Genomic DNA, 24,351 nt, shown 5'->3' on the forward strand with positions numbered 1-24,351 from the left:
GTCAAACTCTTTAAACTTGCCCACAGCCAAGTTGCCTGTCCAGTACAAGGGCTGGTCAGGAATGTGGACTTTTGCAGTCTATGATGATTATCCCATTCCCATGCTGCTGGGGGAAGACTTGGCCAACCACATGAAACTAGCCAAGAGGGTGGGGATGGTCACCCGCAGCCAGGCTAAGCAAATCTTCACAACTAGTTCCGTTCCTGAGCCTTCTACAAGGGCCCAGTCTGTGTTACCAGAGACTCAAACTGAGGTGGTAGAACTGGACCCCATGCCAACGTCTGTGACAGCAGTAGTGGATCCAGTCACAGAAACCCAGACAGAGCCATTCCCAGAACTGGAACCAGCGAAGCAACCAGCACCATAACAATTGCCAGCACTGAATCCAGCATTTGCAACCCCAACACCAGGCGGCACCACTGAGCCCACACTGGCAACAGCAGCTAAACCTGCGCAAGAGGCTCAACTGGAGCCTGAAACTCAACATAGTGCACCAGCGGAGAGCGGTTCACAGTCAATAGAAACAGTCCCATCCCCTACATCGCTTCCAGAGGGACCAAGCCCGAGTCCACAATCTAATGAGGAACTGATGTCTCCAGCATCAAGGGAACAGTTCCAGGCCAAACATGAAGCAGATGAAACCCTCCAGAGAGCTTGGAGAGCGGCACGAAGCAACCCACCACCTCTCAGCTCTTCTAATCGATCCAGGTTTGTTGTAGAAAGAGGACTTTTATACAAGGAAACTCTCTCTGGTGGACACCAGGAAGACTGGCATCTTCAAAGACAGTTGGTAGTTCCAACTAAGTACCTGGTAAAGCTCTTGAGCTTAGCCCACAATCATCCTAGTGGCCATGCTGGGGTGAACAGAACCAAAGACCATTTGGGGAAGTCCTTCCACTGGGAGGGAATGGGCAAGGATGTTTCTGTGTTTCTGCTTATGTCCGGTCTTGTGAGGTATGCCAAAGAGTGGGAAAACCTCAAGACCGGGTCAAAGCCCCTCTCCAGCCACTCCCCATAATTCAGGTTCCATTTCAGCGAGTAGCTGTGGATATTCTGGGTCCTTTTCCGAAAAAGACACCCAGAGGAAAGCAGTACATACTGACTTTCATGAATTTTGCCACGCAATGGCCGGAAGCAGTAGCTCTAAGCAATACCAGGGCTAACAGTGTGTGCCAGGCACTAGCAGACATTTTTGCCAGGGTAGGTTGGCCCGCTGACATTCTGACAGATTCGGGAATTAACTTCCTGTCAGGAACCATGGAAAGCATTTGGAAAGCTCATGGGGTGAATCACTTGGTTGCAACCCCTTACCACTATCAAGCGAATGGCCTGGTGGAGAAGTTTAATGGAACTTTGGGGGCCATGATACGTAAATTCATAAATGAGCACTCCAATGGTTGGGACCTAGTGTTGCAGCAGTTGCTGTTTGCCTACAGAGCTGTACCACATCCCAGTTTAGGGTTTTCACCATTTGAACTTGTGTATGGCCGCGAGGTTAAGGGGCCATTACAGTTGGTGAAGCAGCAATGGGAGGGATTTACACCTTCATCAGGAACTAACATTCTGGACTTTGTAACCAACCTACAAAATACCCTATGAACCTCTTTAGCCCTTGCTAGAGAAAACCTAAAAGATGCTCAGGAAGAACAAAAAGCCTGGTATGATAAACATACCAGAGAGCATTCCTTCAAAGTAGGGGACCAGGTCATGGTCTTGAAGGCCCTCCAGGCCCATTAGATGGAAGCATCATGGGAAGGGCCATTCATGGTCCAAGAGCGCCTGGGAGCTGTTAACTATCTCATAGCATCCCCCACCTCAAACCTAAAGCCTAAGGTGTACCATATTAATTCTCTAAAGCCCTTTTATTCCAGAGAATTAAAGGTTTGTCAGTTTACAGCCCAGGGAGGAGATGACTCTGAGTGGCCTGAAGGTGTCTACTACGAAGGAAAAAGTGACGGTGGCGTGGAAGAGGTGAACCTCTCCATGACCCTTGGGCGTATGAAGCAACAGTGGATCAAGGAGCTGTGAGCCAGCTTCATGCCGATGTTCTCAGCCACCTCAGGATGGACCAAACGGGCATACCACTCCATTGACACAGGTAATGCTCGCCCAATTAGAGCCCAACCTTACCGGGTGTCTTCTCAAGCCAAAACTGCTATAGAACGGGAGATCCAGGACATGCTACAGATGGGTGTAATCCGCTCCTCTGACAGTGCATGGGCATCTCCAGTGGTTCTAGTTCCCAAACCAGATGGGGAAAGACACTTTTGTGTGGACTACCGTAAGCTAAATGCTGTGACTCACCCAGACAACTATCTAATGCCATGCACAGATGAGCTATTGGAGAAACTGGGACGTGCCCAGTTCATCTCTACCTTAGACTTAACCAAGGGGTACTGGGAAGTACCTCTGGATGAATCCACCAAGGAAAGGTCAGCCTTCATCACCCATGTAGGGCTGTATGAATACAATGTGCTCCCTTTCGGGCTGCGAAATGCACCTGCCACCTTCCAAAAACTTGTAGATGGTCTCCTAGAAGGATTGGGAGAATATGCAGTCACCTACCTTGACGATGTGGCCATCTTTTCTGATTCATGGGCAGAACACCTGGAGCATCTACAAAAAGTCTTTGAGTGCATAAGGGAGGCAGGACTAACTATTAAGGCTAAGAAGTGTCAAATAGGCCTAAACAGAGTGACTTACCTTGGACACCAGGTGGGTCAAGGAACTATCAACCCACTACAGGCCAAAGTGGATGCTATCCAAAAGTGGCCTGTCCCAAAATAAGAAAAACAGGTCCAATCCAGATATTACAGGCATTTTGTACAGCAATACAGCCAAATCGCCGCCCCACTGATAGACCTAACCAAAAAGAAATGGCCAAATGCCGTCCAGTGGACTGAAAAGTGTGAGAAGGCCTTTAACCAGCTTAAAGCGACACTCATGTCTGACCCTGTCCTAAGAGCCCCAGACTTTGACAAACCATTCCTAGTAACCACAGATGTATCCGAGCGTGGTGTGGGAGCAGTTTTAATGCAAGAAGGACCAGATCAAGAATTCCATCCTGTCGTGTTTCTCAGCAAGAAACTGTCTGAGAGAGAAAGCCACTGGTCAATCAGCGAAAAGGAATACTATGCCATTGTGTACACACTGGAAAAGCTACGCCCATACGTTTGGGGACAGCGTTTCCAACTACAAACCGACCATGCTGCGCTGAAGTGGCTTCATACCGTCAAGGACAATAACAAAAAACTTCTTCTGTGGAGTTTAGCTCTCCAAGATTTTGATTTTGAAATTCAGCACATTTCAGGAGCTTCTAACAAGGTGGGTGATGCACTCTCAATCAACTGGTTAAAATCATCCGTGAAAAGTGGAAAATATTGTTAGTTTTATTATAGTCAGTAGTATATCTAAAGGTACATGTGTCTTATTAACTCTGTTTTCTCCTAGAGCTCCAGGAAGAAATCACAGCCAGTGTGGAACCAGCTGTCCAACACTATCTGAGATTTGGGGGGGCGTGTCATAAATATAAAGGGAAGGGTAACAACCTCCCTGTATACAGTACTATAAAATCCCTCCTGGCCAGAGGCACAAAATCCTTTTACCTGTGAAGGGTTAAGAAGCTCAGGTAACATGGCTGGCACCTGGGCTGGAGTGGGGGGAGGAGGAGAAGGTTTTGGTCTGTCTGTTCTGTGTGCTTGCCAGATACAGATCAAGGAAGCAAGCAATCCAACTCCATTAGAATTAGTAAGTACTAGCAAGGGAATGCGTCAGCTTATTTTTGTTTTGGCTTGTGATTTTCTCTGTGCTGAGAGGAAGGTGTATTCCTGGTTTTCTTTTTGTAACTTTAAAGTTTGGCCCAGAGGGAAATCCTCAGTGTTTTTGAATCCGATTGCCCTGTAATATTATCTTCCATTCTAATTTTACAGAGGTGCTTCTTTTACCTTTTTTCTTTCTAATAAAGTTCTGTTTCTTTTAGAATCTGATTGGGTTCTTTTTTAGTCCTAAAAAAAAGCCAAGGTTGGTCTATGCTCATCTTATTTATTCTCAAGCCTCTCCAGGAAAGGTGGTGTGGGGGCTTGGGGGGATATTAGCGGGGAGTAGGAACTCCAAGTGGTCCTCTCCCTGAGTTTTTCTAAATCACTTGGTGGTGGCAGCATTACCTAATCCAAGGTACAAGGGAGAATTTGTACCTTGGGGAGTTTTTAACCTAAACTGGTAGAAATAAGCATAGGGGGTCTTTCATGAGGGTCCCCACATCTGTACCCAAGAGTTCAGAGTGGGGAGGGAACCCTGACGAGTATGCAAGCGAATCGATCAGGGTGCTGATTGACACATCTCTTGTTAGTTCCATTTATCATTATTATTAGTAGTAGTAGCACTACTATTAGGCTGAATCATGGGTTTGCCCCGAGCCTGAAGCAAGTATACTGCTGTACTATCCCAGAGCAGCTGAAAGTAACAATCTCCCTCCAAGTTCCCTTGCTACTTCAGGGAGACAGTACTGCATTGGGTCTAGCCAAAGCTTCAACCGGTTGGCTCCTTCTGTCCCACTCCCTTTCATCCTCTGCAGTGGGAATGAAACATCGTGACTTTGTAAAGCCTGCTTATCTTCCAGGGCTGCTACTTGTGATACAGATAGCCAGTCCAAGGGCATAAAGAGGTAGCTTGGACTCCTCTTGTTACCACATCATGCCTTGCTAGCTGGACCAGAGTTTGGCCTATTGCTTGTCATATTTTTAAACAATATAATAATAATACTCTATTACAATAATATCATCAACTTCCCCTATAACCAGCCACTGTTAGTGCCTTTTTTAATTACACACTTTTCATTCAGCGTCAGTGTACATGAACTATCCTAACTAACTGCTCTAGCCACCCATCTGTCCCAATTGCTAACCCAGGGTGTTTCACCATTGCTTGTCTCTTTACCTTCCAACTCCCCAAATGCCTATCCTGCCCCCCCGCCTTAAGATCTTTGGCTAGAAAAATAGAGGGGAAAATCCAAAGAAGCTGACAAGAATTGCCCAAATCTAAACATCAAAGTCTGCAAAGGTGACAAAGATTTCTCTTTCTGCCCTCCCTTGTGGCCATCTACAAACTTCACCTACACCTCATCTACTTCCCCACCTACCAAAACCATATTGGTTTCCCTGCTGCTCAAGGGGCTGGTCTTCCTGCATGGCTCACTCCCTCTCCAAAACTCACCCCCCAAAAACACAAGAGAGAGTTTCTCAAATTGGGGGTCCTGACCCAAAAGGGAGTTGCAGGGGGGTCATCAGAGTATTTTAAGGGAGTCGTGGAATTGCCACCCTTCTGCGCTGCCTTTAGAGCTGGGCAGCTGGAGAGCAGCAGCTATTAGCTGGGCGCCTGGCTCTGAAGGCAGCCTCCCGCCAGCAGTAACGGAGAAGTAAGGGTGGCAACACCATACCACACCACCCTTACTTCTGCACTGCTGCCTTCAGAGCTGGGCAGCCAGAGAGTGGTGGCTGCTGACTGAGGGCCCAGCTCTTCAGGCAGCAGCACAGAAATAAGAGTGGCAATACCATACCAGCAGCCGCCATTCTCCAGCTACCCAGCTCTGAAGGCAGCGCCAGCAGCAGCGCAGAAATAAGGGTAGCAGTACCACAAGCCACCCTACAGCAACCTTGAAACCCCACTGCAACTTCTTTTTGGGTCAGGACCCCCTACAATTACAACACAGTGAAATTTCAGATTTAAATAGATGAAATCATGAAATTTATTATTTTTTAAAATCCTATGACTATGAAAGTGACCAAAATGGACCATGAATTTGGTAGGGCCCTACCAACACCAAAGGCGTGGAATTTTCAAAAGTGCTTATGTGATTTAGGAACACAAATTACACTAACTTTCAAAGTCACTTTACGCATTTTCAATAATCCCACTCTAGAATTCTCTGAAATTGGAGTTCAAAAGTGAGCTGTTGTTGTACTAATCTGAGGCTCATTTGAATGATTTTTTGACTTTTGAAAATCCTGCTACAAGTATTATCTGGTCGATTAGAATACTTGTATTCTAATCACCATAACATCTGTGCTGAGTTTGTGTAACTATAATTAAAGAAATGTTGGGGATAGTCCAGACATCATATCCTGCTCCTGCAGTTAACACACACGCAACTCACATCAACCTCAGGGGATTAAATAATTACTTCTGTAGATGTAACTTTATCACAACAAAATGTAGTATTTCTATGACAGTTTCCAATATCATTATAATTCTACAAAGTTTACTTGAAAATTGAATAATATATGTAATATACATTTTGTGCAAAGTGCTGTGTCAGGCAAGTAACAAGAGTATATAGGGGTCTGTGATGGCAGAGCCAATGCAGAAGTGGGGACTTATAGGTATATTTCAACATATATAAAACTACTCATTTACATCCAGGTCCTGATTTCCTGATACAAAAATCACTGTAGACTATTTAGATACTCCTGGTCTTTCATTACACAACAATTTATGTCAATTTTGTCCACTTTATGTCTGCAGTTCAAAACATACTATAGAGGCTGATACTGATTAGATTCAACTGAAAAGTAAATTAAACATGGGGCTAATAGTCCTAGGAAAACTGCCATAGAAATGTAACAGTTTAATTGGAAAGGTCTACACAATAACATCTTCCCCTGAATGTGCCTCAAAAGGAATAAAAAGGGCTTTCTGGTGGTAAGTAGCCTTCTATGCACATCTGCAATAAAGTCTGCAATTATTTCATAAATAATCTCCAGACACTGCAAGTAAACTGTGTTTTGAGTCAACTTCCCAATTACTCTCCTCTGTCTTTTGAATTTGCTCCCCGGGAACTTTGCTTGACTTCAATAAGGATTTTGTATCGATATTGTAGTTGTGATTTGAGGTTTAAGAATGATGTATGTTTTGGATCCATTTTCTGCTTGGCTGCCAAAGAAGTGCTTACCTCTCATGGCACCAATAATTTAGGAATAGTGATTTGATATTAATCAAGCTTCATTGATTTCTTTTCTGAAGAAACCTTCCTCAGCAGCTGTGGATGAATCTAATTTTTGTTTGGGTTCTAATTTGTTTTTATTCTTAAGTGATTGTAAAAGTCATGTAATTAAGGTGCAAAATTCTTATTCAATTTGGCTTACATTAAACATTCCAGTCAGGTTTTAGGGCTCACCACAGCAGACAAATTTTTTTGGTCAAGTGGGATAGTGATTTATAGATTTCTGCCATTTCAAATTTTTTATCACTTTTAGTTTTGTTAGATCCTTCAGTAGCATTCCACGCTATTGAATATGATGTTCTTTTGTCACATTTCCGATCTATTGTTGGATTGTCGGATCCTACTTTGTCTTGGTTGGAGTCCTATTTAAAGTGTTAGTCAACAACTGTTACCATGTGTGCCCGCAAGGGCTGGGGGGGGGGGGGGAGATACCAGCGAAAGGAGGACACTCAGGCCTAAGAATAGTAAACTATGCTTTATTGAAGGAAGGAAGAACTTATGCTCCAATCTGCACGGGGAGCCCCTAGGACGCGTGGAGGGGCTGCAGGGGACTCTGGCCGTTTGGGACAGCTGACCAGGCAGGACTCCACCGGGGGGGGGGGGAGTCCTCTGCGGCGTATATTCTCCGTGCTTATCTCGGGGTTACATGGGGTCAACAGCTGGTTACATTCTTATATATATATAATTTATGCTTATTACATAAACTGACTTGTTTACAGGCAAAAATCTGCTGAGCTATGCTACAATATGTTTTGGCAGGGTCTGTCGGACAAAGTTCATTGAAACTGCCTGCATCCTCCGCTTACATCCAGTCACATACTCGGTCCACCAGTAAGCTCCTCGCCAATCTTCCGCAACCTTGCCCCTACACCATGGATCAATTTAACTCTTTACTTACCTGTTTGTCCTGTGTTGTGCCTCCTGGATGTATATTAGGATAGTTTTATTGCATTCATATGACTAATAGCTGATAATTTTTAGGGAGCATGCTATATGTTTTCACTGTTATTTGGATGATATCCAGTAAAACCAAGGAATTCTATCAAGTTATCAGGCAGACATTTCTACTTTAACTGCTTACTCAATATCAGGTTATGGATGTTGGTTAATTTTATTAAATTAAACCCAGCTAACCCAGAAACTTTGCTAGTTGATTCCAGCTGTTGCATATGTGCTAGAGAATGTTATGCTGGTTGCATGCCCGTTGCCAAGTGAACTTACAGCAGTGATTCTCAAACTTTTGTACTGGTGACCCCTTTCAAATAGCAAGCCTCTTAAGTGAGACCACCCGTATGAATTAAAAAACGCTTTTAAATATATTTAACACCATTATAAATGCTGGAGGCAAAGCAGGGTTTGGGGTGGAGGCTCACAGCTCGCAATCCCCCATGTAATAACCTTGCGACCCTTGAGGGGTCCCGACCCCCAGTTTGAGAACCCCTGACTTACAGGATGCATACTCTAGAAGACTTCCTGGTGAATGTGTTGCTTGGAGTGGAAGGAAAGCTCAGCTAGTAACTGAGCTGGGGGCTTTGATAAAATTATTTGTTTTTCCTTCAGGAAGTGTTTGGTTGCACATTTGCATCTCTGATTCTAATAACACCCAACTTCACCTAAGGAGTGAACAGTACAGTTTAGCAGGAAATATATAAAGAAGGCCTCAGGTCATCCTTGTGCCTATTCATTCCTGGGCAGGCTGTGTGCTTGTCCAGTCCTCTAGCATGATTTAGGCCAGCTTAGAAGCTGATGCAAGTGATACCAACTCCTAGCAGCTCCAAGATGCTCATAAGTCAGCTGAAGATTTCTGAGGGGCAGAGAAGCTGAGGCCCTATCCTTCCACCATCTCTATGCCATCAGAGTTTTAGGGTCTATGTCCATGGTAAGCCATGTAAAATAGTCCAAGCATAGGGGAGAATCTGGGCCAGAGTGAAGGTAAAATAAACTGATTATATGGGCCTGATTTTCAGCCCCTAGCCTCCAGTTGTGTGAATAAATATTATGCATGAAATCACCGGTGCTTGTTCAGTAGATATTAAAATTAGTAAGACAAATAGTTGAAAACAAAACAATTTACGATTTTTGTGAAATTCTCATAGTTTAGATTGGAAAAAATATTAGGCAAATAATTTATTTAAAAGTGGCCTTACATTTGTTGAATGAATAACTTACCACATATTATTTAACCAGCTCTTCTGTAAACTCTTCATGCAGATGTTGGTGCTGGAAACATGTACAAGTAGGTGTGTGCGTGTGGCAGCCGCAGTGAAAATCAGGGCCCGGTTTTTATATAAGAACATGATTATCATTGTTAAATAAACATTTTTGTTGGTTCTTTTTTTAATATAGCTTCTTACTTTTTTAACTCTAATTTAATTTTTCTTGTCTATTTTTGGGTATGTTCTCTATAGCCCTTTCTTGGTGTGAGACTTTGTAAATATTTTTTTCCTGTGGTTTTATCCCTTTTCATGGAGATTGCTTTAATTTAACTAACGATAGTAACATACAAAAAATGGGAAATATAATCTAACATATTTTTTCACTCTCAAGGCCTGCTGCTTAATTATAAAGGCTGAGACCATTTTCAAACTGTGGTACACAAGCTGATATTCCATCCACTCACTTCACAACATTTTTTTTAAGAGGGTGGTACATGAACCAGTAAAGTTTGGGAACCACTGGGCTATATCATCACCAGCACTATGCAGCCACAAAAGTGAGTATGGAGGAGTAAGGCCACCCCCTTTACACTCTTTCATGGGCAACCTGTAACCTCAGGTTGCAGCACAGGAGCAAAAGCAGGCTCTGCAAAGCCACTGCTTTCTTGTGACCTCCACACAGACGAGAGGGAGGGATTAGATTGAGCTTTGGTTCTCCTCCCAGCAAGTGCAGCATCCATGTAGCTGCACCAAGTGAGAAGCTACAAACAGCTATGTGTTTCCCCTTGCTTAGGATAGATTGTGAATGAAGATGTCCAAAATACTAAAGGGAGATGTCTGTAGTCTTGGTAAAGTTGCATACCAAAAATAAGCACAAATTTGGTGGCAATGAAAAACTAATAGGTAGGTAGCTATTAACCTCTACTGAAAAGATTCACAAATGTGCATTGTCTGCCTGTCTAATTAAACATCAAGAGTTGTCACACATTTCTACTCTAACTGCTTATTCAATATCAGGTTATTCTCATTCAACAAAGCTCCAATGTTTAGATACTTCTGATAACTTCTTAAGACCTTCTTTTTGTATAGAGTCAGGGGTTATATCCATTAGATTTGTCAATATTCATACTGTCACCTTTTGTAACTAGAACATCTTTCTACCCAAAGGATGGGATTGGGTAGAAGCTTCAGCTCTGGGACCCTCCCACCTTGCAGGATCCTAGAGCCTGGTCTCCAGCCAATGTCTGGAAGTCTGTACAGCAATGAAAAAGCCCCACAGACTGATCCCGGCAAGCCTGGGTTGCCTGGCATGGGTCAATCATGGGTTTTTCTTTGCTGTGTAGACATACACTAAGGCCCAGTAACCCCTAGAGGCCCAGAACGGTCAGCACAGGGCAGCAGCAGCTATGAACCCATATGAATCTCGTCTGCTTTGGGGTTCAGAGCATTAATAGCCTAATATTAGACAGTTCCTCAGGAAAGTCTGTCCTCAGCTTTCTTTGTGCAGCAGTATTGCCAGAATCTCTGCAGTGCTGCATGCTGCAGACCCCCTGAGGCACCCCCTTCCTGTCCCCAGACCTAGCACATCCTTCATCCCAGGACTTGCCAGGGGTTCCTTGAAGCCTGCATGTCTTCCTCAGTTCCTGTTTTCACCCATCTGAATCTGGTTCTATTAGGGTCCCTTTATGCTGCTCTGGCACTTTATCTCTCAGGTAAAAGGGTCCAGAGCCATCATGGAAATCTCACTCATGGATTAGAAGTGGCATATGCATTTACATTATGATACTGTACAGTAATCACAAATGCTTGCAGTTATTTACTTAATTCACAACATCTCTGCCATATATTAGCAAATTCCTTTTAAAAAAATATTGAGGCAAAAACTGGTGGCTCTCTCTACTGAGTGGAAAACTGCCAGACAGCGGAAACCCAAAGGACAGCACTTACCACACATCTAAATGTTGCAACATGCTGCTCCTACTGCTAAAGTGGACAACCAATTTCCAGTGACTTTCTTGCATTGCTGTGCAGAGTGAAGAAAATTAGAGTGTGTGATCATGGGCAAAACTGGAGAGGTTAATGCTACAATTGCCTTCAACCAGCATTGGGCTTCAGAGATATGGTGTGCAAAATGGCCTTAGAAATGGTTGTTCAAAGTTGAACTTCAGAGCAACTTACCTACCACTCATGATTTTAAGAGTTTCTCCAATTAACTTTCCTCCTTCTTTTCAGTCCATACATATAGCCTTGAACCCTTCCTAACTCCTGATTGGACTCCTTGTCCCTTTTAGTTGTTTAATATCCCATTCCAACCCACCAGCCACCAGTCCCTTCTTGGTTCTGACCCATTTACCTAGGTGCTGTACAACTCTCACCCATCTGTGTATTACTGGTCCATTAGTGGAACTATGCCAATAAACACCAGCTACCCCCTCATTCAAGCAGTACTATGTTTAAATTGGTTCTCACCCTGTATAATCTACTTCATAATCAATACATTTGCACTTGCTTGTCAACTCCCTTTGTACTTCTATTTGCTCCCCTCCCAGCCTCCATTCTGACTGGCAACTACCTCCCAGACTTTTCAGAACTCCTGTCCCCTCTCCTCCTACACACAGCATTGCATTATGGCACATTATTGCACAAGCATCATTGCATTATTATTAAATGCTAAAGCAGTCATTCACAACGTGGTGTCATACAGCAATGTGCTTGCTTTGTATTGTTGTTTTTTTAAATGCTGTAGTTTTAGGCTTATATTAGAGTAAGTATTATGAAAACCCAGTAGCCTATTTCTTAGTGCTGGGTAGAGAACACATAGCCATGATAGTTTTTAACCTAAAGTGGATTTTTTTTTTACACTGAAACACCTGAAGCAAAAAAAAAAGCTTCCCTCACTCAAAATCTACACCTGCCTTCAATCTGAAAAGACACTGCTGAGGTTGGTAAGACTAAATTTTAACTTTCTATGACAGTTTTACCATTTTAAAGTTCTTCTTGCCTTGAGGGATATTTTAAATTATTCTCCTTTGCTCTTGCTATCTCACTAGCTCTACTTTAGTTTTTTTTCTGCTTCCATATGAAATGTTTGCATTTCAGTAGATTTTTTTTCAGTGTGTCTCTCCAATGCTGACTGTGCTTATTTTTGTCCAAAAAGACATAACTGTCAAATAAAAGTAAACAGAACAGCAAACAACTGCTATTGGTAACATGGCCCACTTGTAATATGGACCACTTGTGTACTGAAAAATCAGTCACAATTTAAACAAACACTTTCAACTCTGAATTATTCATCATTAGGGAAAAAAGCTTGCCATAATAGTCTGTTTAAGGAAAGAAAATACTTTGTTCTTCTACAAAGCGTTTCACTGATGGATCTTAAAGTATTTTATAAACATTATCTCCACAACTTACCTGTAAATTAAATAAATATCTCAATTTTACAGATGGGAAAACCGAGGCACAAAAAGATTCTTAATGTTACAGATTTCAGAGTAGCAGCCGTGTTAGTCTGTATTCGCAAAAAGAAAAGGAGTACTTGTGGCACCTTTAGAGACTAACAAATTTACTTGAGCATAAGCTTCTGTGAGCTACAGCTCACTTCATCGGATGCATTCAGTGGAAAATACAGTGGGGAGATTTATATACATAGAGAACGTGAAACAATGGGTGTTACCATACACGCTGTAAGGAGAGTGATCACTTAAGATGAGCTATTACCAGCAGGAGAGCGGGGGTGGGGGGGGAGAAGAAAACCTTTTGTAGTGATAATCAAGGTTGGCCATTTCCAGCAGTTGACAAGAACGTCTGAAGAACAGTGGGGGGAAATAAACATGGGGAAATAGTTTTACCCTGTGTAATGACCCATCCACTCCCAGTCTCTATTCAAGCCTAAGTTAATTGTATCCAGTTTGCAAATTAATTCCAATTCAGCAGTCTCTTGTTGGAGTCTGTTTTTGAAGTCTTTTTGTTGAAGAATTGCCACTTTTAGGTCTGTAATCGAGTGACCAAAGAGATTGAAGTGTTCTCCGACTGGTTTTTGAATGTTATAATTCTTGGCGTCTGATTTGTGTCCATTTATTCTTTTATGTAGAGACTGTCCAGTTTGACCAATGTACATGGCAGAGGGGCATCGCTGGCAGATGACGGCATATATCACATTGGTAGATGTGCAGGTGAACGAGCCTCTGATAGTGTGGCTGATGTGATTAGGCCCTATGATGGTGTCCCCTGAATAGATATGTGGACACAGTTGGCAACGGGCTTTGTTGCAAGGATAGGTTCCTGGGTTAGTGGTTCTGTTGTGTGGTTGCTGGTGAGTATTTGCTTCAGGTTGGGGGGCTGTCTATAAGCAAGGACTGGCCTGTCTCCCAAGATCTGTGAGAGTGATGGGTTGTCCTTCAGGATAGGCTGTAGATCCTTGATGATGCGTTGGAGAGGTTTTAGTTGTGAGCTGAAGGTGACAGCTAGTGGCGTTCTGTTATTTTCTTTATTGGGCCTGTCCTGTAGTAGGTAACTTCTGGGTACTCTTCTGGCTCTGTCAATCTGTTTCTTCACTTCAGCAGGTGGATATTGTAGTTTTAAGAATGCTTGATAGAGATCTTGTAGGTGTTTGTCTCTGTCTGAGGAGTTGGAGCAAATGCGTTTGTATTGTAGAGCTTGGCTGTAGACAATGAATCGTGTGGTGTGGTCTGGGTGAAAGCTGGAGGCATGTAGGTAGGAATAGCGGTCAGTAGGTTTCCAGTATAGGGTGGTGTTTATGTGATCATCGCTTATTAGCACCATAGTGTCCAGGAAGTAGATCTCTTGGGTGGACTGGTCCAGGCTGAGGTTGATGGTGGGATGGAAATTGTTGAATGTTACAGAGACAGTCGTTGACAGAACTGAGAACATGGTCTTGATCAACTGTCTCTAAATTCTGTGTTTCAACTTCTAGATTATCTTCTTTCAAAATGGGCTGTCAAAGAAAATCAGTTTTAGTCTTATGCAACATGGTAGTTTCAGTACTGTAAAATGAAATCGGTTTATTTAAGTAAGTGGAAATATAGTGGAAATAGAATTTCACCTGTGATTAAATAAGATGCAAAATAAGTAAGGCACTGCTTAACTTTAATCATATGAATAACTCCATCTCTATCCAGCAAAAAGACATAGTTGGATTTAAGCATATGCTTAAATATGTTGCTGAACTGAGGTCTAAATGGGGGTCTCTACTTTACCCTTCTTCTTTTTTAACTTTTTGCATCTCCCCACAAAATTGGAAAATGCAGGGGAGGGTAGTTTTTCTCCTTCCTCTGTGGCATGGGTCACTTGCTGATGTAAACTAGAGTAAATGGTGAATTTGCTTTAACTTGAAGTCTTTAAATCACGATCTGAGGACTTCAGCAACTCTGCCAAAATTATGGGTCTATTACAGGAGTGGATGGGTAAGATTCTGTGTCCTGTGATGTGAAGAAGGTCAGACTAGGTGATCATGATTGTCCTTAAAGTCAATGAGGCTACAATTTTTTTTTTTTTTAAAGATTCTGATACTTGAAAGTACTTTCTCAGCAGCAGGAAATCTTCCTTGAATATAGGAAAGGACAACAGGAAGAAATCAAAGAACGTGAATATGTTTTGATAAACAGAAAAAAGTTGTTTTGAACTCCCCTATCTGCAGTGTCCATCAATGATACAATACTCTGAAAAGGAAATATAAGAGAGACTAGTGTTCCCAAGTCTCTGCTAACAAGTAGCCCATGACATTTTATGAATGGAAGTAATAATACATGAAAAAGATTGTGGTGCCAAGTTACCTACAGAATCTTTATTATGGGTTTCATATGAAACACACTTGATCAAATAAAAATGTACAAAGAACTGATCAGACAAATTAATCAGAACACTACCCTAATAGATCCTTGATTACCATACAATATATCTATCCATTGTAAGCCGTCTGCATTAATTAACATTAAAATACAGCATATGAATTCTTATTTTTTTTTTGTTTTGGCTTTTGCAGACATCCAACAGGACCTTTGACATTCCTCTCACTTTGTCTGGAGCAGTAGTTTTACGGGAGAGATTAAATTATGAAGAAAAGACACGTTATTTTGTTATTGTTCAAGCAAATGTAAGTATGGATTCCAAAATGGTTATTTCTGTCATCAGTTCTTCAGGAGCAGGGCATAGGGTGTAAAGAAGTCTTTTCTACATGCTCTTTTTCTAAAGTCACCAGTGTTGAGATGTTGCCTAATATCTCTTTAGTCCTTATCATCTTTTAACACAGTTTGGCATATTGCTGGTTAGAACAAAGACATTCATGTTGTGAAATAAGACATTCTTTTGGCATGAGGAATAGATTGTATATTTTAAGTATAGTGCATGTAGAAAAGTACATTCTAGTGTCACAGAGTTTTTTCTGACATATCTAGCTATCCTAATGTGATCTGAAATTAGTTTAATGGATACAGTTTAACTGTATCTCTGAGCTTTGAAATGCAGCCTTCTAAAACGAGGCAATTTTTCTTTCAATTCACACTTTATTTGTGTTAAGTGTTTTTTACAGCATGACTAGCAGTGGATAATGCATGCTGAGAATAAAAGTGACATTTAAACTGTATCTAATATAGCTGTCATTGGGAGAAGACTTTAGGTGTCTTGGAAGACCATGAAAATTATTTTTCCTGTTCTTTTTACAATAAAATTTGTATTTATAAGTGGATGAACGGATTCTATTACATTCCTATGCAGCAGTTATAAATTCCACGCAAATGGTGTAGTGGTTGAACAGGATGCTCTCAAATAACCTTCCAAGTGTTTGCTCCTGAAAATATCTATTTGCATTTGTACTGCCTTGTTCAATGTTGTGCCAAAGAAAGGAAAGAATCCACTTGAAAATTCACCCTCTTCTTTAATAAATATCTCAGGCTTTTTGTATTAATCCAGATTAAAACAGATTTTAGACCTTAGAATTTGCAAAGAGGACCACAGTGATCTTTGTTCTTCTCTGGGAGCACCACATGGGACAGAAACCAGACTGGGCTTCCCCTCTCCCAAATCCAACACTGTGTCTCAATGGCCCATCCCCACCTCACCTCGGGGACTTCACCTAGGGCTGGAACTCATGCAACAAGTTTGGGGAAGAAAGAGAGCCAGGGCTGGCTCTCCCCAGCATCTGGTTTTGGTGGCTTATTCTTCCACTTTAGGGACACTAGGTGGGATAAGAGCTCCTCTCGGCTCCTGAGCTGTAAAGAGAGAGAGAGCTTGACTGGGTGGGGCTCCTCCATCACCGACAAGCCGCAGGACCTGGTCCCAACAGTCCATCCGTGCTGGGGGATAACAAACTTCCGTTGCTGCTGCTGCCTGATATAGTTAGTTATGTAGCCTAAGTGGTAGTAATCTGTACTGTATTGCTGAGTAATCTCTACTGTATTGCTGAAGGGTCAGAGTTCAAACCCTGCTGATCATATGTGATGGAGGGGTTGTTATAGCTGCACAGAATAGTATTTGCTTTTTCTAGTCGTTTTTAATAATGAAGAAAAAGGCAAGTTACATACAAAAATAAGTTAAAATAATGTTATTTAGGTTGCAAAGTTAACTATGAAAAAAGTTAGGAAATGGCAGAGTTATCGTTGCCCCCGCTCTCATTGTGCGTATGCATTGTGATACTGTCTTTAATTACATACTGTTATTTCTACCGCCCATCTGCCCCCTTGAGTGCACAGGATGGATGCACAGGGGAGCTGAATTAAGGTTGCATGGGCAACTATAAATCTGGCATTTCATAGCTTTCAAGTGTTGGACTTTGCAATGTAAATAGCGTGCTCTTAAAGTAATATATTTGGAATAGAATATATGGAATATAAATTGATCACTTTGGGTGAAAAGTGCTACATAAAAGTAAAATAGTTGCTGCTAGTATTGATTATTATTATTTATTATGATATGAGAATACAAAAGGGAAACTGAGGACTTTTGTGCGTTCCCACTTGTGGGATTGCATCTCCTGGCAGTGATCATGTAGATTCCCCGGTCAAAGCAGTATCCCTTTTGGGGAGGGGGTGCATGAATGCCTTTGCATGGCTTCTTATATCAGATGCCTTACAATATATAAAGCAATACAGCACCTCTACTCCAAGTGCCTCAGTTCCATTTTAACTTTCCCAGATTTCTTCAGATCCATCCAGTGTCACACCAGTACCAGGAAATGCACATCATACTCTGTTTTGGTTACAAAATTGGAGACACATATTTGCTGCGTAGTATCCATATGCAAGCAACACTCTCCCACACAGTGTGTGATGTGCAGGGCTTTCACTAGGACTAGAAGCTCAGACTTCAGGCTCATCCAGATTTTGAATGGCATTAGCTTTTCAGCATTAGTCTTGGCCTCTACCAAGGGTTAAAGTCCCAGACTCCTCTACCTAACACCAGGGACTCTTCTATCTCCCACAGTCCCTCAGCACCTATGGCACCCATTAAAGCTCTAATGCAGAGGTGGGCAAACTTTTTGGCCCGAGGACCACATCTGGGTGGGGAAATTGCATGCAGGGCCATGAATGTAGGGCTGGGGGTTGTGGTGCGGGAGGGAGTGCGGGGTATGGGAGGGGTGCAGTGTGCAGGAAGGGGCTCAGGACAAGGGGTTGGGGCGCAGGAGGCGTGCGGGCTGTACGAGGGGACTCAGGGCAGGGGGTTGGGCTGCAGGAGGGTGCGGGGTGTGGCAGGGAGTTGAGGTGTAGGAGGGGTGCAGCAGGGGGCTTAGAGCAGGGGGGCTGGGTGCAGGAGGGGTGTGGCGGGGGTTGGGGTGCAGGAGGGGTTCGGGATACGGACTTGGGCCCAGCGCCGCTTACCTGAAGCAGCTCCGGGATGGCAGCAGCGTGCAGCAGGGCTCAGGCAGGTTGCCTGCCTACCTGCCCTGGCCCCGCACTGCTCCTGGAGGCAGCAGGCACCATGTCCCTGCGGCCCCTGGGGGAAGGGGGGCAGAGGGCTCTGTGCACTAGCCTCGCCTGTGGGTACCAAAGCTCCCATTGGCTGCGGTTCCCCGTTCCCACCCAATGGGAGCTGCGAGGGGCGGTGCCTGCAGGCGAGGGCAGCGCGTGGAGTCTTCTGCCCCCCTTCCCCAGGGGCCCCAGGGACGTGGTGCTGGCCACTTCCGGGAGTGGCACGGGGCCCATGGCACCATGGCGGGGAGGGGGCAATCCCGGGGGCTGGTTCCAAATCCCTGACAGGCCGGATCCCGCCCATGGGCCGTAGTTTGCCTACCCCTGCTCTAATACCTAAGCCATCTTTAACTGGCTTTCCAGGACCAAGTAAATTGATATCTACTCCTACCTGAACCCCTGGGCTTCTCCTTGACTACCATGGCATCAACCATACCTCTGGAACCCAGCACTGACACAGTACTGGCTCACGTGTCCAAAAACTCTTCTTTCCAAATGGAAGGAAAAGTCCAAGCACCCCACCACTTAAAACTTCAAAAAACAAAAATTGGATGAAGCACCACTCTGTCTTCACGTGGCTCAGGGCAGGAGCTCTTAGTGCTACACTCACCAGTGCAGTGTCTTCTGTTGCCTGCGTTGAAAATGCAGGCACTAACCTCTGAAAATACTTCCCTACTAAGAATTCCTTGAACCCCATCTATCTTCTCATGTATGGACATTAGGCCCCCAGCAACAATCCTGGCCTCTGCCTTCCTGACTCTATTCCAGGTCAGATCACTCTCCTAGGCTCCTATCCAGATTCATCCCATTCTGGGGAGTGGTTTGGGCAGCCCTTGGTGCCATCTGAGGCAAATTTTGAGGGTCTCTCCAGCTTCTTTTTGGAACCAGAACAGGTGTCTGACTCCTAGAAGAAGTCCGATTCACGAAGAACTTTTCACCATCTTCCACCTAAGTAACACTGCTCGCTGGTCTCTCAGAAATGAGAATGTATAAAGTCTCCCAAAGAAAAAAGAAAGGTTACTTACCAGCAGGGGTGAAAGTAACTTAAAGCACTTACCGGTACTCCAGAGTCCTGAGCAGGCGGGGCGTGGCCTCAACCGGAAGAGGTGGGACCTTTAAATACCCAGGCCCTTTAAAACACCCCTGGAACTACCAGCTGCAGTGGCGGCTGGGAGCCCCGGGGCTCAGGGACAATCTAAAGGGCCCGGGGCTCCATCTGCTGCTACTGCAGCGGAGCTCCGGGCCCTTTAAATCTCTGCCCAAGCCCTGCTGCCGGAGCCCCGGGGTAGCAGCAGCAGGGCGCCAGTGGTGATTTAAAGGGCCTGGGGCTCCCTGCAGCAGCCGGAGCCCTGGGCCCTTTAAATCACCACCGGAGCCCTGCCGCTGCTACCCCAGGGTTCTGGCAGTGGGGCTCGGGAGGCAATTTAAAGGGCCCGGGGCTCTGGCTGCTGCAGGGAGCCCCGGGCCCTTTAAATCGCCAGCTTGGGGAAGCCAGTCCGGTCCAGCATGGCATACTGGCTCTTGCCGGTACGCCATACTGGACCGGACCGGCTTACTTTCACCTCTGCTTAACAGTAACTAGTTCTTCTTTGGGCATTGATACTTCCTGTCTGCCGTCCCTTCTATCTGAGTTCTAAATGCCATGGGATTTTGTGATTCAGTGGAGAAGGCAGTGAAACAGTTGGGATGGGAGAGGAAGAAGGTTGGCTCTCCTGTATGTAAACTTAGGGTGTTGGCTCCCAATGTTTATTGGTTCACATACTAAATAATTTTAAAAATGTGAAGTGAATGGATGAAACATCAAATTCACATACAACTAGTGATAGATGTACCACAATTTAGGAACTCCTGGACTTTGGTGAGTGACATCTTTTTTTGAACTCTGGTCACTGCTACAAATATAAGCCCTGAATCTGCAAAGGCTTGCATACTTAACTGTAAGTCCTATTAGTTCTATTGAATTCAGCAGGATTATTCATGTGCTTCAAGTTAAGCACAAGTGTAAATCTTTGGAGGATTAGTATCAGAGTGACCCATCCCATATAATTTCCATAATAAAGCTACTTATATGAATGAGAACTACTTGAGTGAGTAAAGGTTGCATGCTTAGGCTGGAATACCCATTATTTCAATCACTGCAGACTCAAATCTGGTACTGTAATCAAATGGGAATTGATTTCAATGAAGTTTTGAGTGCTCAGGTGTTATAGAAGTGATCTCAGAGAATAGTTTATTTACCAAAAAATGCAGTTTTCATCAACTCAAAACTATTCGCAAATTTGCAGAATTTTTTTAGCCACATTTTTTTCCAGGCTGGATTCACAAGGGGACTTAGGTGCCATTAACAAAATGGTCAGAGGAGGTAGTGGTTGTGGTGCTCCCCTTATGCCTAATATCCCAGTGGTTAGCATCTTCGCTGGGGCTATGGAAGACTGAATTCAAATTCCCTTTCTGGAGCAGGGAATTCAATGCATGCCTTCCTCCCCCAGGTAAGTACTCTTACCACCACACTATAGAGTATTCTGGGGTAGGTCTTTGTGTCTCTCCTATTGAAGTTGTTCCACTTTGTATAATAAATAGTCATTGGGCCAGAGAAAGTGAGGATAATTTTATAGTCTAGTGGTTAGAGCTCTCACCTGGGAGTAGGGAGACCAAGTAGAAGTTCCTACTCCTGTTACTATTTCATTATTTATGCATATTGAAGGAGAAAGTGGAGTGTTAGGTGAAGATCAGACCAAGTATCTTATTTATCCAGTCTAATGCTTTTCATTCCAGAGGATCAAAAAGTACTTAAATTGCTGTGTTAAAAAGGCACCATATCATCCTCAATTGAAATGCAACTACTCCTGGGGTGAAGCACAGAAGCTGTTTCTGTTTAACAATGTACAGCAAAATTAGTCATCATTTTAAGACAGAAGAATATCATAGTCATTTGAAACAAAAGGAAAGTTTTGCAAGTTTTCACTAGGATTTTCTCCAGTTAATATATTTTTGCTTAATTCTGTTTTTAATCAAGATGTAGCATCAATTACAAAATATTCTGTATAATAAACTAAAAAAGATGGCATGGCCCCCAATTTGACGAGATTACAAGTTTGGTTGATAAAGGTATCTGTGTTGATATAATACTTAACTTCTGTAAGGCATTTCACACTATGATTTAAAAAAAACATAACAGGACATTTTGATTAAAAATAATTGCACTACACAAAATCAGTGTAGCCCATATTACAGGGATAAAAATTGATTAACTGATAGAACTCAAAAGTACTTGTAAATGGGGAATCATAAGGGGTATTATTCATATACCCCTTAATCATTCATAAGGGGTATTTCTAGTGGGATACTGCAGGGATCTGTTCTTGGCAATTCAGTATCTTTATCAATGATCTGAAAGAAAATATAAAAGACGTTTCTGGCAAAATTTGCAGATAACACCAATATTGGTGGTGTGGTAAATAATTATGCGAACGGGTCAGTTGTACAAACCAATCTGAATCACTTGATAAGGTGATCTCATTTGAACAGCAGGTTTTTAATATAGCTGAACACCAGGTCATACATGTAGAAATGAGCAATGTAAGTCGTACTTATAAAGTGAGAGGAAGGTTCCTGAAATGGAATGGCAATGAAAAGGACCTAGAGTTAATGTTTATACAGTCACTAACTATGAGCTCATGGTGTGGTGTAGCAAAGATGGCAATCCCAATCCTGGGTTGCCTAAGTAAGGAAATATCAAGTAGGAGTAGGGAGGTAGTATTACCCCTGTGTACAACATTAGCGAGACCATTACTGAAAGATTGTGTCCAGTTCTGGAGTTCACACTCCAAAAAGGTTGCTGACCAATTGGAAAGGGTTCAGAAAAGAGCAACAAGAATATGATTCAAGGTCTGGAAAACATGTCTTATAGGATATGTCTACACTGCAAGTGAAGGTACATTTGTAGCACAGGTCGGCATACCCATACTAACGTTAGCTTAGCTAGTACAGGTAACAATAGTAGCAGAGTTGGTAGCATGGGCTTCAGCACAGGCTCGCGATATGAGTAAAATACAGGATCCCCAGTGTGCTTGTGCTGGGGTAGCCTGCCTATGCTGAAGCTTATTCCTCCTCATCTGCATTATTATTGTCACCTTTGCAGGTAGATTAAAGCTAACACATGTGCTACAATCATACCTTTACTGGCCATGTAGAAATACCTACATAGCCATGGTGATACATTTAAGAAGCTCAATCTTGTTTTAAAAGTACCTACATGAGGAAAACATTTCTGATACTATATATATCATTAATCTTCCAGAGAAAAAAAATAACAAGAGCCAGTGGGTTGGAAGCTAGGCTAGAGAAATTCAGGCTAGAAATAGGATGCATATTTTTAAACATTGGAACAATTTACCTAGGGCTGTGGTAGATTTTACATAATGTGAACTCTTTACATCAAGACTGGATATCTTTCTAAAAGATATTCTGTAGATCAAACAGACGTTATGGGTTTGATGCAGAAATTACTGGATGAAGTCCTATGACCAGTGTTATGTAGAAGGTCAGACCAGAAGATTATAATGGTCCCTTCTGGCCTTAACATCTATGAATTAAGGAGAGCACTTTAGCTCAAACTTAGGTCCATCACTATTCAGAAAAACATGTTTTTAAATGGTTAACACCCACTGATGTAGCTAAATGCTTGGTGGAATAGAGGCAGATTTAAGCATGTGCTGAATCAAGGTCATGCTGAAAAGGTAACAAATTAAGATGGGATCATGAATTAGTAGTAGTAATAGTATTTTCTAAGGTGTCCTTCTGAAGAGTACGTTGGTGTATTCAGTGCTTGAGATTTGGGCCTACTAGTTTAAGGGTCCTCAATTTAGCAGCAAGTAAGCAAGATTAGAATCTGGATATTACCTCAATATTAGCAGGGAAATAACAAGGAGTTATTTTTGAGGAACACGAAAAAAATATTTCTCAAAGGGAGTGGGGGAAACTGAAAGGAAGAAGCTATTGCATGGGTAATATGTTTTGGTGGAGCTATGCCCCATTTAGTCACCCTCCAAAAATAATAGTAAGGAGGTTATAAACTCTCAATAAATTACACAATATAAGTATTGGTTTCAGAGTAACAGCCGTGTTAGTCTGTATTCGCAAAAAGAAAAGGAGTACTTGTGGTACCTTAGAGACTAACCAATTTATTTGAGCATGAACTTTCGTGAGCTACAGCTCACTTCATCGGATGCATACTGTGGAAACTGCAGAAGACATTATATACACAGTGGGTGAGAAAACCTGGATTTGTGCTGAAAATGGCCCAACTTGATGATCACTTTAGATAAGCTATTACCAGCAGGAGAGTGGGGTGGGAGGAGGTATTGTTTCATGGTCTCTGTGTATATAATGTCTTCTGCAGTTTCCACAGTATGCATCCGATGAAGTGAGCTGTAGCTCACAAAAGCTCATGCTCAAATAAATTGGTTAGTCTCTAAGGTGCCACAAGTACTCCTTTATATAAGTACTGTGACAAAGTTCCTCCTCTACCTTGGTGGGTCTTGCGCTTATTGGAGGATTTGCTTGCCTCAGAGATTCCCGGCAGCCCTCTGTTTGGCTGTTTTCATGAACCCACAGTCCAGGTCAACTCCTGTGTCTGATCAGGAGTTAGGAGGTTTGGGAGGAACCCGGGCCCGCCCTCTACTCCGAGTTCCAGCCCAGGGCCCTGTGGAATGCAGCTGGCTAGAGTGCCTCCTGGAACAGCTGTGCAACAGCTACAACTCCCTGGGTTACTTCCCCATGGTCTCCTCCCAACACCTTCTTTATCCTCACTATAGGACCTTTCTCCTGGTGTCTGATAATGCTTGTACTCCTCAGTTCTCCAGCAGTACACCTTCTCACTCTCAGTTCCTAGTGCCTCTTGCTCCCAGCTGCTCACACGCACACCACAAACTGAAGTGAGCTCCCTTTTAAACCCAGGTGCCCTGATTAGCCTGCCTTAACTGATTCTAGCAGCTTCTTGATTGGCTGCAGGTGTTCTAATCAGCCTGTCTGCCTTAATTGTTTCCAGAAAGTTCCTGATTGTTCTGGAACCTTCCCTGTTACCTTACCCAGGGGAAAGGGACCTACTTAACCTGGGGCTAATATATCTGCCTTCACTCTCTTGTAGCCATCTGGCATGACCCTGTCACAGTATTTTGTGAAAAAGAGAATTTGATATAGTTTTCAGGCAGTACATGGTGTAGATTATGACAAAAATATATAGTGACTATACAGTTAGTTGTGTTGAGATTTT

At 43.1% G+C, this 24,351-nt stretch overlaps 1 protein-coding gene across 1 annotated transcript in view; it reads left to right on the forward strand.

Annotated features, from left to right (window-relative positions):
• PCDH15 (protocadherin related 15) overlaps positions 1 to 24,351 on the forward strand; it is a 1,310,198-nt gene that overhangs the window by 872,459 nt on the left and 413,388 nt on the right. The window contains exon 9 of the mRNA XM_074958998.1: positions 15,158 to 15,268. Within this exon, the coding sequence (XP_074815099.1) occupies positions 15,158 to 15,268 (111 nt within the window). The remainder of the gene's footprint in view (positions 1 to 15,157; positions 15,269 to 24,351) is intronic.

The sequence above is a fragment of the Natator depressus genome, chromosome 7 (genome assembly GCF_965152275.1).
Source record: "Natator depressus isolate rNatDep1 chromosome 7, rNatDep2.hap1, whole genome shotgun sequence".
Classification (NCBI taxonomy): domain Eukaryota; kingdom Metazoa; phylum Chordata; order Testudines; family Cheloniidae; genus Natator; species Natator depressus.